The sequence below is a fragment of the Acartia tonsa genome, chromosome 1 (genome assembly GCF_053477335.1).
Source record: "Acartia tonsa isolate MP-2025a chromosome 1, ASM5347733v1, whole genome shotgun sequence".
In the NCBI taxonomy this organism is placed as follows: domain Eukaryota; kingdom Metazoa; phylum Arthropoda; class Copepoda; order Calanoida; family Acartiidae; genus Acartia; species Acartia tonsa.
In genome coordinates this window covers 59,214,589-59,230,646 of record NC_137260.1, presented here as the reverse complement: position 1 = coordinate 59,230,646, position 16,058 = coordinate 59,214,589, and the positions used below count along the sequence as shown (strand labels likewise).

The window sequence follows — 16,058 nt, the reverse complement described above, 5'->3', positions numbered from 1 at the left end:
AGGAGGGAGGGGTCAAGGGAGTGGGGGGGAGGGGAGCAACAGATATGAAAGTTACTACTACCATGGAAAAGGGAAAATGCTTTCTCTACCCCGCCCCAATATTTGTACTTATAGTCTATACCCAGTAACCCCCCCTCCCCACCCCCTAGAAGCGTACAATGTAAACACACGTTTTTATGCGTCACACACACACACACCACTAAACCTCTGTGAGTGAATTTAGCAACAGACAACAGCGGCGCTACTTTGATAAGGAGAAACTACGAGGGGGGAAAAGAAAGAGAGAGAGAGAGAAACATCATACTACTTTTTCCATAATTTTTAGTTAGTTAGTTAGTTACACGACCTAAGTTAAGTAACATACATAACTTTCAGCTACTGTGGAACTAAATAATAAGACAATCTAATAATAAAAACTAAAAGTGACTGATTATACCTCAGTCTTAATTCAACATCAATTTGTGGTGTTGATTTAAAGAAGAAGATAAAAACATTATTGTTGTGGATTGTTGTTGATGTTGTGTTGTTGAGATGATGTTGTTACCAAGCATGACTGTGGACCCTATGTCCGCTACTCCTTACTCAGATGTTACACAGGTCACCATTTTTTTTTTATTATTTTGATGTAAAAACATAAAAAGTTTTAAAAATTTATCATTGTATATTTATATATCAAGTCTTTTTATCATAACATATTATTTCCAAAGCAAAACACCTTGCCTCTACCCTTTTCATCAGTCAAAATAAGATATGATTGAAACAAAATTTATTGTTGTTTTTATTCAAAAGAATATACCGTATTTGTTATTAACTTTAAAAATATTACTAGGAAGTAAAATAGTTTTCTTTGGGTAAAATATTCTTTAAAAAAATTTTCATAAAATATTAAACAATTTATTTAAAGGTCTAAAATTTATCATATATTGTTATTTAAATACCTACAAATTATAGTATCTAAAAGATAAAACCTCCAAAAAAAACGTACTTTATATTTTCAAACCTATAATTATAGCATTTTTTTTATGAAATGGGATTTAAAATAAGTTTTCTTTGATTTGTTCAATTATCAACGCAAATCTTGTGTATAGGCATTCTCCCATGAGCTGAATTAAAATAAAGGACGTAGTAAATATCTTATTCTTTTAAAATTCTTCGTTAATCTAATGATGTTTTTTTCATATTCTATTCATATACTTTTTTTGATAATTTTTCTTTGCTTTGGGGGTATTAAATCAAAAATCAACTACAACATTATATGCATAAATAGTACATAGATAATAAATTTAATTGAAAAGAACGTGTCCTAACTTTCTTTAACTAATTCGTGACGAGCTCCTAAAGTTCAAAGTTTTGAATCAACGGGGTTCAACAAAATAGATTTTTTCAATAATTACTCGACAAAATTTAAAAAAAGTATCATGTCAAATAAAAAATCTTTTTACTATTTTTGTTCATAATTTTCCTTAAAAACAACTTAATTAAAAAAAACTTAAATTACTTAAAAAATAAGAAGTCTGCATAAAAAACGATTGCATTTGGATCATTTTACATCTATCTATTTTAAAAAATATCACAAAAGTTAGAACACGTTATTTCAAATTAAGTATAGTTCTCTATTTATTTACTATTTCAATATTTGTTTGTAACATTTTTTCGCATGAGGATTTACACTCGGATTAAATCTAGTATTTGAAGTTTTCCAGGGAGAATTGATCCCTCCAGTGGCCCTTTTACACCCCATATATAGAGCCTAAATTTTATTTTCATGTCTCTAAATAATTTCCTTTTAATTGTTATTAGCTGCGTTGCTAATTTATAACCAGGGAACTGTCGTTCGTCGGTCTGAACAAGCAATTCTTTTTTTTTATTCGTTAAGAACTCTAAACTATAAAAATTAATATTCATTCTATAAGGCATCAAAAGAATATGTTATTTTCAGTGACTTTTGACAATATTTGTTGCATTTACTTTCTTAATTTTTTTGTTTTTTTTGGCATAAAAGTATTTAAATTTCAGTGTGTTATACTTTTCCTTGTAAAAAAAATGTTGCTCTGCTAATAATGAACAAAATTGTCGTAATCAACTATTATTCTAATATTTCATTGTAGGGAATATTTGTGATTTATTGACAGTTGCAATTAAATGATAATTTAGGTGCAAAATTTTGTATTTCACATTTTCACACTTTACTTTCACCTTTAAATTAAAAGTTTTATTAAAGTCAAAACACCTGTAAATAAATGTAATAAAACACGGTCTAAAAAGTTCATAAGTAACGAAATAATAACACGCTAAAATTACTTTTAATAAAAACAGAAATTAAATAATAAACAATAAAATTAGTAGATTAAGGCAAAGGTAAAAGAAGGTTGCGGGTAAACTCTGTAAAAGTGTGTGTTTTAAGGCTTAAAAATAGTAGTAGAACGATAATATTCACTAAATATGTGTATTTCTTATTGAAAAGAACTAGACAACAAATTTTTTTAAAAAAAAGTTAACACAATTTTTTATCGTTCTACTACTGTTTTCAACTTGAAACACACAATCTTTACGGATTTTACCCGCAACCTACTTTTCCCTTTGTCAATAAATTCTTTTGACCACAGACTAAAAAATAAAAGTAATTATGCTATAGAGTTGCTGTGTTTTTTAAATACATTCGTCTACAATTAAAAGTTATGCAATCTCTAATAAACGGAATTGACGTCAAAATCTAAAAATTTCATGAAATTTTTAATTACATTGAAAATATTCACACCTTTTCCTTTTTTTTTTTACAAAATTTTTAATAAAATTTGTCTAGAAGTTATGTGTTAACTTCCTATTAGCTAATAATCATTTAAATAATATAGAATTTCCATTATGGAGGTGTCTATAGGAAAATTAATTGATGTTAGTGAAAGATTGGTCGTTAGAAAATGTTTACACTTTAAACAAATGATTTTCGACATTCTTAGCATTAATTTGATATTTTTACTGATGAGTATTTTTCAAAAATTTATGTTCTGTTTGATATAATTAAAAACGCATAATAAACTAGCGGGTTTGCCCCTAGCTTTTAGGGGCTCTGCATTCGAATAGAATGAGAGAAGATAGAAAAATTTCTTAAATACTCAAATCTGAAAATGAAATAGCCTTTAAACATCACAGGACCTACGTACAGTTTAGCTAAATGAGAGGTCCCAATCGGTTCAGTAGTTATTGAGATCTTAAGCTTCATACAAAAATCCCTTCCCTCTTCGTATAATACTAGCGGCTAAGCCCCTTAAGGCTGGGGTGGAGATAACCTTCCCCAACATAGTTAAAAACCTTCTCTGGACTTATAATAAGCTAAAATGTAAATGAGAACCATATTGGTTCAGCAGTTAGTAATATCCTTCGCTACAGACAAAAAAGCTTACTCCTTTATAAAATAGGATTTATTATAAAATGATGTTAGTTTGTTATAAGGACATTATAGTTCCTTTATCGTCAAATTACAACAATGTACTTTTAGTAAGTACATGTACATAGACAATTATATAAGAATGTACATTGAAAGTACAAGCAAATGATTTATCGGTGTCCGTCCGTCTATAGTAATAATTAAGGATATTACACACCTCAAAAAATTTGTAATGCACTCGGAATTTCCTGTTCACATCCAAGCATGGGGTAGGGTAATTCCTGGCAGGATCATTTAAATTCACTCAGGTACAAAACTGGCCCAGACTCCATGGAGACTTTTATGCACATCTTGAACATGACATCATCTAAAAAGTTTTTGACCACGCAACTTAATTTAAACTTGTGGGAAAAAATAAAAAAAATATTTTTAAATGTCAAATTTTTTTGCCTTACTAATTTACTGATTAAAATATTCATTTTAGCGAAAGTAATTTTTAAACAAAGTTTGTTTCTTAGCATTTTTATGTATTTTTTAAAAAAGTTATGAATAAACTTGATGTAATATTTTTTTGTATAAGAACTATGAGTATATTTATTCTATTTATTTTCCATAAAAAAGTTTGTACAAAAAGTTGATCCATTTCCGTCCCTCTCAAAGGCTATTTGTATCGAGTATTTATAGGCCCATGTAAAAAGCTGAAGAAAACATGGCAGCAAAAAACATCCAAAGAACTAATCAAAGTTTTGTGTAAATGTTTTGAGTAATACTTATTTATAGCGAGGCTTTTATACATTTAGAGCGTGTCCGAAAAATAGAAAATCTTAGAATTGTTCAATTTATTTTAAACTTTTTATAAATATTCCTTTGTCAATAAGGTATAATCTATCATGTTTAATGTAATCAGGGGTCATTTAGTGGTAAAATTCATACTACTTCCAAATAAATGTTCAGCTTCGCTTTTATGAAAGTTGTTATTCTTGTTTATTAATAGATGTATATAAATGCAAACTGTATTAGGTCAAGATTAAACATTTACTTTTTGCTCCTTCATTTTCTGATTAAATAGTTTCTTTTTCAGTTTTTTTTGTAAAAAAAATAATTAGAAGAGTTTATCATGAAACTAAATTGTCTACTTAAAGTCTGATTTTTTCCGCTATAAACCATAATTTAAGTAGCGCAGCTACTTTTTAGTTAATGTTTATAAGTTCCTGACTGTGTTTTTCATGTTTTATGACGGATTTTATATTTCAAATATTGTTAAATTTTATCATTCTTTTAAAGTACCTTTAAAAGATATTTTTTAGAGCCTAAAACCTAAAATGTTTAATAAATTAAATGTTCTCGTCATAAATTTGTAAATGACAAACATAAACAAAAACATGGGGAAAAGTTCTCATGAGAAAATATAAAATATTTGCAGCAGCTAAAGGTCCCCCTGGTCTGTCCTTCACAAAAAATCTCACCCCAGCCCCCCCCCCCTCCAACATTCTACTCTGTATTCTCTAAAGGGCCTTTTTAGTAGCAAAGCTACTCTTTAGTCAAAATATTTTACCGTTTGTTCATAACAACTTAATTTTATGCTATTCAAAATAGACTGCTAATTTTTTTCTATAGATTCCCAATACCAATGAGCATCTAGTATATAGTTGGTCCAATGGTCTGTCAGTTATGCTACAAAATCAAAAATATAAAAACATATTTGAAAGGTTTAATGATATTTTAGCTTATGAATTTTTTTTATCCTTGTTATTCTATTCCCTTTTAAAATTTACGCAAGTTTAGGTCCAACTTTTTTTCCCGTAAACAATTTCAAAGGACCGTACAATTTATTTATTTTAAAACAGGTGGATTTGAGAAGATTTTGGTTGGTAATTTTAGAACTTGTAATGATCCTTGATAAATTAAAATGGGTCTTAAAACCTACCAAGGACCATAAGAAAAGTAACTACCATTTGTAGTTTAAGATATTTTACAAATAGAAAGATAATTTTTTATTCCTTTTATTTTCTTAACATTATCTAAAATAAAATTTTAAATAAATACAGTCCTTTTAATCCCTGCTATTATAATACATAAGCCCTGAATTTTTGGAGCAAAATAAACACATAATATTGGTGCCTATGCGTATACAGTGTGCCAACATTTCTCCTTAGTTGTAAAATCCCCAAAAAAAGTTATGATTTGCAAAAATACAAAATAGCAAATAAATTAGATGAAGCAAAAAAGAAGAAACAGTTTGTGCTATTCAGTAATAATAGTTATTTCTCGCATCGTATTATAAACAGCTTTCCGGGGATACAAAATGTACAATTAAAAGATTAAAACAAGTTTTTTTTAGCCCCGAGATGCCAAGGCACGGGCTAAGAAAACTGGTTTTAATCTTATGATTGTACATTTTTATATTCGTAGGAAACTGGATATAATACGATGCTAGGCATAGTTTTTTTCGTATGGATGAGAACCGGTTCTAATCCACCGGTGATACAATTGGCGGTATTTGATGAACACCATGCGTATGTGTATGTATGGAATCTTTACAATTTTGAGTATTCAATTCTATAATTCTATAATGCTTGTATGCTATTAGTTTGACAGGTCTAATATTGGATAATAGTCAGGGGTGGGGAATGTTGGCCATTCATTATTGGAGGGTGGAACCCCTCAATCTAGGGTTGGGGGTGTTAAGAATAGAGATTAAATAATAAATACTCAATCTGTTGAGTTTACAGTAATTTGCTACAAGTGTTTTCTCGCCTTTTAATGCCTATAAATAAATAAACATCAGCTATTACTATTAAATTTAAATAAAATTTACCAATTACAAAATAATTTTGTTCTTAAATAGCGTAGCAGTAACAAGCTAAAACATTTTTGATGGACAAAAAGAAGGACAAGCCCTAAATAAAAAAAACTACACTGGCCAAAATACAACAAATATGTATAATTTTTCTGTGAATATTTTCATGTTTTAAAGAATGGTATACATATAAGCAATTATTACTCATATAATTAGCAGATATTACTCATCAAAGTTGTACCAGCCACACAAATAGACACATAACCATCCTGGATTCAGGGATAGGATGATAGATAAGAAATTAATCTTCCCTCCAATAATTTAAGTAGCTTTAAATTTAACTGGAAGATAGGAGTGTAGATAAAGTAATCTTGCATTGTCCTGTCTCTGTATCCCTGACAGAACCACACATAACCTTAGATATGTAAATCACAAGAATTAAAGATATATCAATGAAAGATATACAGAAGAAAAATAAAAAAAGCAATTATAAATTTTAAACGTAGGATAATAATTTTTTAGTGTTTTTTATATACATGTAAGTAGCGGGACAAAGTTTCTCCAAAATTAGCCATGGGACGTCATAAAAATGAGGGAGATGAGAGGAGAAGTGGGAAGGAAAACCCCTGAAAAATAGATGGATGATCTCACATTTTTATGACGTCACATTTTCCATATAAAAGAAAAATAATGCTTAAAGGATACTAAAGGTTATAATTTGGTTATGATTAATCCTTTTTGTAGATTTAAAGGCTTAAAACATTAATGGTTTTTACGGCAACATAAAAGATTTGATGTGCGTTAACTTCCACAAATTATCAGATTATTTAAAACGCTATTATCGGTTCCAGGACAAACACAGGAGTCCCAAATGCAGGATTGGACAAACGAAGGAGTGTTAAAATATTAATCTAATTAGGTATTTAATGGGTTAGGCATTTAAACACCTATAAGATAGTTTAAAATAGGTTAGGTTAGGTTAAGTTTCCACTCCGACGTTTGGAACTCCTGCATTTGTCCTAGGACCTTATTATTACAGCAGCACATACTGTCCATTCTCCTTTCCTTCACTCTCATACCTTAACACTCCTTCTTATTTATTCGCGAATATAAAACACTATGCGAATGTTACAATATGCGTAAGTGAAATAGTCTACGTGTTAGTCACTTTTTTTATGAATCATAACTTTTAGCAATGTGCAAGTAGAAGGTGCACCACTTTTTGCATATGGTAGCACCAAGGTCAGGCTACTCTATAAGTCTGTACTAAGTTTATGTACATCTGATGGTCAGGTTCTAATGCTCGACTGTTCTCTTTTTTCTCTGCTCATTTGAAGCTGTTTAAAGTGCCTATAAAAATGACGTCATACAATATCAATGACCAATGATAGGCCAATACCTAGACTAAATCACCAATGTCAGGCCTGTATACATTTTAATTGACCAATGGAAGGTAAGTATGAGGTCATTTTTATAGGCATTAGTCAAGAACGTCCAATAGGTGGGTAAAGGGGTGATAATGACCCCCCAAAAAACATTCAAAAGCTTGGAAGTCCTTGGCTCTATAATATAAAGATTACTCCCCCTCCAAAAAATGAATTTGAATTTCGAATTTTTACCCCCCCCCCCTCCCCCCAATGAAAAAGCGTAGACGTCCTTGGCAACAGTAAAAGCTTCTTCTCATTTACCTTTCAAATGTTCTTTCTTTCTATTTCTGAATTATCTTGTCCTATGCTGAACGGAATTGTCCTTGTTAAAAACGCAGGGCGGCGCCAGTCTAGTAATCTTATTTAATTTTGATATTGTTGACATTAATATTAAATTAAATTATATTTATTTTGTAGACAAAGAAGCATCCGCCGAACCACATAAAGAGACCCATGAACGCCTTCATGGTATGGTCGCAGCTGCAGAGGAGACAGATCATAGCTGCCAACCCTGATGCTCACAATGCAGAAATTTCTAAGGTACAGTAACTTTTCGTGTTAAAATTTGTTCCTGTTTTTTTGTAACTACATAGGCATAGACGTTCATGGGTAGGAGCGGGTTTAAGAAGTGTTTACCCCCCTCAAATTTTTAAACTCCTCATTTTACCCCAATTAAAATTTTTAAAAAAATTAGTTACCCCTCCCCCCCCCCCCCCCCTCCATCCTCAAACATTTGAAACCCATCAGCTTTTCTTCATATTAAATTTAAAAAAAAAATTTACGTTCTTTTTAAAATGAAATCATGAATGGATTTAAAGAACGAGTTTCTAATGAACTTCGAACAGTTAATTATTTAAAAACATATTATTAATAATGGTAGGGTAATTTAGGGCAAATATTTTTATTAATAGATAAATATTTCATTGTTATTACAAATTAAATGTTTAAATGATAACAAATATTTTTACTCCAAGTTACCCAATTTTTTGATGTTTCACAAATAAATGTTTTTTTTCGAAATTGGAATTTTGATTTTTTTCTTAATCATCAAATGATGAAATTAAAACTTGAATGCTGTTTTAAAATCACTAAATTCAATATGATCTTTTAGCAAATTATCTCATTTTGAACCTTGAAAAAATAGATTAGTAAAATGAATCAATCTTTCCAAAGCAAACAAACACCAGTTGTTAAATGATTTTCTACAAATTCTATAAATATTTCAAGCGATATTTCCCTAAAATTTTACATACATTTACATACAAGGAACAAATATGTCGAAAAGCATAACAGCTATATAAATCAAAGTTGATTTTTGTAAATTTAGGAGTACTAAATTAAATTTTCTTTTCATAATTTATTATGGTAATTCATTCTTTTTGATGTAATAGTGTATTTCTTGTTCATTTTACGCATTTACAGTCTCTAGAGGCTAAAGAGTAGCTACGCTACTAATAAATAAAATATATATTATGTCTTTTTTCATAGGGGCCTAAAGACCATAAAATTTCATGAAAAGCCCGCGGCATCATAAAAGAAAATTTTTTGTTATGAAAATTAAAATATCCCAAAAGCTAAAATCAGATCTGAAATGTTTTTGAAAAGATGAAAAAGTGGACTTTTGTTGAAAATTTGCTTTGGTGATGAGGGGGTTGGGGAATAAGGGCACAATATCCGCGGGGAGGGGGGGGGGGGGGGGGGATTTGTAAGGCATGGTGTAGTAAAATATGTAATGAAATGATTGTGAGCATGTGTTAGGAGCGATACATCCATCCATCAACTTGCCATCTCCGTTGCCGGGCCCTAACAAATAACCTAGCTACTGTAGAACTAAATTTCTTGTTGTTTGATGGATTTTAAAAAAACAGCGGAATTATAATTGCTATAACTATCTAAATATATGTATTATGTAGTGAAATATTGGCAATACATTTGAATAAATATCATCTTAACTGTATTCTTTTTCATTAAAAATATTGATTGCTTGTTCTCATCTAAATCTAGTCTATTTTTACTGCCTATGAACATAATTGTTCCTTTCAACATTCAAATAGCAGTAGTTAAAGTGTGGGATTTAGTTAGGGACCTAATTTTGTTAAAATATTGAAAAGGCCTAAATTTTTCAAGCATCGCTGCCATATGTCAAAGAGGCCATTTGACAGAAAAATATCTTAAAAGCTTATTTAACGTCTGTTTTAACTTATTTTACATGTTTATTGAGTATAGATAATTATCTTAGATATATATTACATCAAAAGTTATTATTTATAGTATATTTTTTTGTTGCATATTAAAAATTACGTTTGGCAACCGTTGCTATAATATCATGTTCCATAATTAGCACAGACTTGACATTCCATTAATACTTCACTACACTCTCTTCATCTTTTCATCACAAAAAAATATCCAATATAGACAGTTAAACTTTCTATGCTGTTATTCTAGACCGTAGTTTTAATGTAAAGGGATAAGACAATGGCCGATAAATCGATGTACATTGTACATCCCCAATGATGATGCACAAAGTATCCCTTTGGTTAATAACAATTATTGGTTGAAACGTTTAGACACTTGATGAACTAAACAATGAAAATTCCCTGAAGCCATATGAATGAGAAAATGTTATTCTAAAAGTTTGGGGACTAGAGTAATAAACAACCCAATGTCCCCTCCCACTTTAAAGACTATGTAGTTAATATGTCAATTATTGCAACTTTTTAAAAGCCTTTCCCCTTTGATTGTATGTCAGCACTAAACTATAAGTTCAACTGGATTATAGTTTCATTTCCCCCTTCCTAAAAATTAATTCTATAATATAATATGTAATTAGCTAGTAAGTTTTGTCAAATTTTTGATTATTATAACTTGCAAAGCAAAGCATAAGATGAAATCAATAAATTGATATAAAACTCACATCGAGCTGGTACTACTTCCCCTTTTTAATATAAAATTCTGCTATAGTAGCTGACAAACATTTAGTGGAAGAAAGAATTGTAGATTCATTAAACAGTTTTATTTTAGAACCTTGGAAAGAAATGGAAGTTGCTAACAGACGAGGACCGAGCTCCCTTTATCGAGGAGGCTGAGCGGCTGCGCCTGCTTCACCAGAAAGAATATCCTGACTACAAGTACAGACCAAAGAAGCGCCAGAGGTCGGGCGAGGACAAGGAGAAGAGGGAGAAGGTAGAGAGGCAGGGAGGACTACACTCTGACAGAAAGAAGTTTAAGATAAAGGTAAATTCATAACTTTTTTTTGAAAAACAGCTTATTTAAACATGAAAACAATTATGAAGTGTAAGATTTTGTATTATATGATTTTTTATTTAGGACGAAAATATGCGAAGCCCCGGTGGTTACCAGGTACCGAGCCCTGTAAGTGCCTCCAGCAGTCCAGCCCAGTCATTTGCCAGCCCCACGGGGTCTTTCACTGGATCCTACTCAAGCTCTGCCTCCTTCTCATCTGGTTACTCTTCAAATAAGGTATGTTTATGGTTTAGAATTTGATCATTTAAATTTTTGGGTCATGTGAAGGAACCGAAGTTGTGGATTTGTCATATTTTCACAGTAGCTTTACTTCTATTTCTGGCCCATGCGGGGGGCTCTAACCCTGCGGGGCAATCACCTAACATAACTTAACCTAACCTAACCTCAAATAACCTTTCAAAAAGCTATTATGAAAAATCATAAAAGTGTAGTTTGTCGCATAAAAAATAGCGCTAAAAATTATTAATATTTTGTTTTTTATTAGGACGAATGGGCCGAGCAAATAAGACAAAGTCCTAGTGGAAAGGTCCCAAGTAGTCCAACATTTAGTCCTACCAATAACAATGTAAGTTTCATTTTTTTTATTTAATTACACTTTGCTATAGTAATTTGTAAATAATAACCACAAAAAGCGCGGCAATAACAAGGGGCTTTTTAAAGGGCCTATAAAAATGACGTCATACTAGCCTACCATTAGTCAATTAGAATGTTGTATACTGACCTGCCAATGGTAATTTAGGACGAAGCCCATTTTGTTCCGAATTTGTATCACTTTTGAAAAGTGCGACTCCAGTTACGTCATATTTTTCTTTCCCGAAAAAGGGAAGGGGGGAAGAAAATCTCTTCAAAAGAGATGGGGAAAACCCCCTTTTCTCTCATCTCTTTTTTCTTCCCCCCTTCCCTTTTTTTTTCTTTCCCCCTTCCCTTTTTCGGGAAAGAAAAATATGACGTAACTGGAGTCGCACTTTTCAAAAGTGATACAAATCCGGAACAAAATGGGCTTCGTCGTAATTTAGTGGAAATTTAGTCTGTGTATCAGCCCATTATTGGTCATTTGGTTGACGTCGTTTTTAAAGGCATTATAAAGAGCTTCCAATTACAATCTAAAAACAAACAGAAAAAATTTTTAGCAGGTATTGTCAATAAATTATTGATTTTTACAACTTTCCATATAAGTTTATTCAAAGCAATAAAATATACATACGTTACTAAAAATGTTATTTACTTTTATATTTGAATTTTATATTTCTAATGATGTCTCTATGTTGTATATGTTGATGTACATAATGTATATATTAAAAAATAATTTAATATTTCTTTAATAAGTGTATTCATTATAAGTTGATTATATGTCTACAAAACTCCAAAAAAAACATTGTCGTATTTTCAATAAAGGAGAAAATTAAGTTGATAATAAGGCAATCATGACTTTATAGATAAAATATGAATCTGGGTTATATCAGGGCTCGGCAACTTCCCCTTCATATTAGGGCTTGGCAAGTGGTATGGTTCATTTAAGAACTGAACAATTAATCTATTTACACATATGCGAATCAACCTAAAATAGTGTTATTGTCTTGTAAGATAGATTGTCTTCTTGTTTTTGGGTTATAAAAAAAAAACTATATGCAGCTGCGGCTGCCAAGCCCTGGCTTAGATCAATGTGACATATCATTGTATGATGAGGTGTGGATAATTTTATTAAAGGATCATCAGCCCTAATATTTTTTCAACCTCACCTACATTTACAAATGTTCAATTTTCAAAGAGTAATATTTTTAATGGTTTTGGTTTTCTAGAAACATTCGTTCTAAAAAACCATAAATTGTTAAAAATAAATGAGAATGTGATATTGGAAAAATGGAAATTCCCAAATAATTTTTAAAAAGTCCTAATAGTTTGCCATTTTCGAAGCTTTACAAAGTGTCTCAAAAATCAGCCATGTGACGTCATAAAAATGAGGGATTATCCATATCATTTTTAGTTGTTTTCTTTCCCACTTCTCCTCTCATCCCTAATGTTTATTACGTTACATGGCTGATTTTTTGAGAGACTTTATAAAGCTTCGCCATTTTCTTTTAAAATGGACATAATGGTTCTTGTATTGATAATATTAAATTTCTAAAAAAGTGACCAAATGGTGATTTTATTTGATTAGGTGTAAAACTAGACTGAGCAAGTGTTAAAAAGCGATGGCTATGAATAGACTAGTTTTAGGATGGCACCTGCCAAATATACCATATACATACATACATATACCCGGCCACTTTAAGCCAAATCAAATATAAATCTTGACAATATGGTAGCTGGGTAGCTAAACTATGAAAAGGGGGAGGGCTGGGTTCAACACTAGGCCACCTGTCCCTAATGGTATCTCTTTGTGGTGGGCCCATTTGGACAAAATTTAATTTTTTGAAGATTCATTGGTTTATTATAGATTTCTCACTACCTATTTGTCGTTTTAATAAATTTCAATTAAATTTAAAATTTAAAAAAAAATATTTTATTTCCAAAGTTACCCCAATGTACTTTTAAAGCAACCAAAAAATTGTCCTCATATATGACAAAAAAAAGGAGGGATTGTGCAGAATAACGGGGCCAGGGTATGGGGCTCAAACATTTAACAATAGATTTAATGTGTATTTAATCACTATATATATGTTGTTATATTTGACAACAAGGATAATTTTATCGAAAAGTAGCGCAATTAAATTGAAATAAATTTGAAGAATTATAACAATACAAAAAAAGAACAGTATACTATATATCACAAATAATATTGTGTGTTAATCTAGAGAAAGTTATGTAAAACAAAAAAAAACTAGATATTGTAACGTACATATATACCTTGCATATAGAGTAGTTTTGTTAATATAAATATAATATATTTGTGTTTGCATTAAAGCTTTGTATTTATATGTTTGTGTTTGTCTGTATTTGTCTACCTAAAGGTGACATATTTAGTACCATCAAATAGGTTTCATATTCTCAATAAACAAATACAAACGGCTGCTTAAATTATGTAGTAGCTGAGCCGCACTGTAAAAATTTTTTTTTATATAATTGAAACTTAAATTAAAAATTATAGAACCAAAATAAAGATTTTAAATAGACCAATTCACAAAACCTTGAAAAAGGTTTAGAAAATGAAGATTTATAATAATTTGAAGTATAAATAAAGCACCTTAATAAATAAAACTTATAAGGATCTTTTTTTTAGAGTGCACTGCACAAAAAAAGTGGTACACATGTATTCTAACCTTGACTATGCACTATTGTATTTCTAACTATGGTACAATTACAACATAATTTTATATCTTAAATTTGATCAAGCAATGCAGTTATGGTCAGTTGTAAATGTATTGCTAGCATACAAATATGGGTATAGATACACAGATATAAACTGCAACGTAACGGAAGGACTGCAATATATTGTATATTATTATAGTTGAGTGGGTTTTAACTTTGGCGATCACTTACATGTGTGCAGCAGCTACATAATATTAATGTATTAATCTGCAAAAATATATTCATAAGTTTAAAATAAGACATTTAAGACGCTTTTTGTATCATCTTAAGTTTGAACTTTCTGGTCTTAGACATTGATATATAATCTTTTATCGAGAATTTTAATGTACATTAGTCTCCAATTTAAGCATATTTTTTCATATTTTATGAATTAATTGATAAGAGTGAATAGTACTTAGAACAGATGTTAATTTTAAGTTATTATCATCCAATGTGTATTGCTTATTGCAAAATTAAAATAAAATTTTTCCGCTTAATTAAAACATTATTTTTTTAGTTTGGAATGTCAAGTTCTCCGTGTATGTACGAGACTGGGTACCACTACTCTGGCAGCTGTGTGCAGGACGGGTGTTTGGACTGTGTCCAGGTATGGAAGGGAATGCCTGGCGACCAGGACAAGTGGACAGGCACCACAAGACTGGGAGCTAAGGATGTGTACAATGCTTGGGAACAAGAGGATTCTTTGCTCATTGTCAGTAATACGGTAAGAATATATTTTTTATTAATACAGAAGCATCAAAACTAATGCACGTCTGTTCAATATCCATTAGCCAGTTAACTAGAGCACAAAAGTAAAATTTTAAATCGTTGTATATAATAAATGTACCCTTAAAGTTGGTATATTATCCCTGTATAACAGTTTACTGTTTTTCATCATTAAAAGAATATTTAGAAAAAAATAATATTTAGGCTTCACTAATGTGTTAATTTTAATTTAGGAAACCAGCGGTAAATTCTCACATGTGTACCATGAAATTCAAGAATTCTGCCACCAGTACGACCAGCCGCCAACAACCACCACTACCGCCTCCAGCCCCAACAACAACTCAACCGCACACCTAACCACCGTTGACAAGCAACAACTAAGTCTGATCCAAGAAATAACTCGGCCCTACCCATCACCGCCACTCAGCAACGGTCAACAGTCGCCGGCTGTCAGAAATTTAACGCCATTTTTTGAGCAGGATCCTGCCAACCAACTGCAGCAACAGCAACAACTTCACCAAATGAGCCAACATCAAAACAGCCAACAGCAAGACATTAGCCTCACCCTGCCGTCAATGAACCAGGATTATCTTCACGGCTATCCCGGCTCTAGTTTGAATCCCATTACCCTGGACGAGCAACAACAGCAACAGCAATCACAAAATGGCTCTGGCAACAGCTGTGGCTCAGATCTGGAGCATGCTCCCCTGTTCCCTGACTGTCTGGACCTGAACTCTGAACTGAATCACCTGGAGTGGATGGAGTTCCCGCTCAATATTACGCCCACCAGTCAGTATTGAGATATTAAGTAACATAATTAATAATTTAATGCATTAGATTGTCATGATGCTGAGGAAAAAAATGCTCTTTTACCCATTGCAATATCTAAAATATTCCAAAAAGTGGCATTACTTTTTTTTTAAAACATGACAATCAATTCTAGCAAAGAACTTACTGTGCATTTTATTTGCCAAATGCCAAGGGCATTTGATTTAACAACATTTATTTTGATTTAAAGCATTTGCACATTTCGTTCAAGCTTTATATAGCATAAAATACTGGCGTTATTAAAACGCAAAAAATTGGCAACTATTTATTATTAGCAAAGAACAATTGTTCATTGCACAGTTTCTAGATTCTATAAATATTTCTATTATACAAGAAAAAA

At 31.0% G+C, this 16,058-nt stretch overlaps 1 protein-coding gene across 1 annotated transcript; it reads left to right on the top strand.

Moving 5' to 3' along the window:
* The first annotated feature begins 218 nt into the window (after positions 1-218).
* On the top strand, positions 219-15,808 carry LOC145324945 (uncharacterized). The gene is made up of 7 exons (XM_080167710.1): positions 219-597; positions 8,030-8,152; positions 10,634-10,846; positions 10,940-11,092; positions 11,361-11,441; positions 14,682-14,888; positions 15,124-15,808. Exons 1-7 carry the CDS (start codon positions 532-534, stop codon positions 15,688-15,690), a joined length of 1,410 nt encoding a protein of 469 aa, XP_080023836.1. The 5' UTR covers positions 219-531; the 3' UTR covers positions 15,691-15,808.
* Positions 15,809-16,058: the final 250 nt, after the last annotated feature.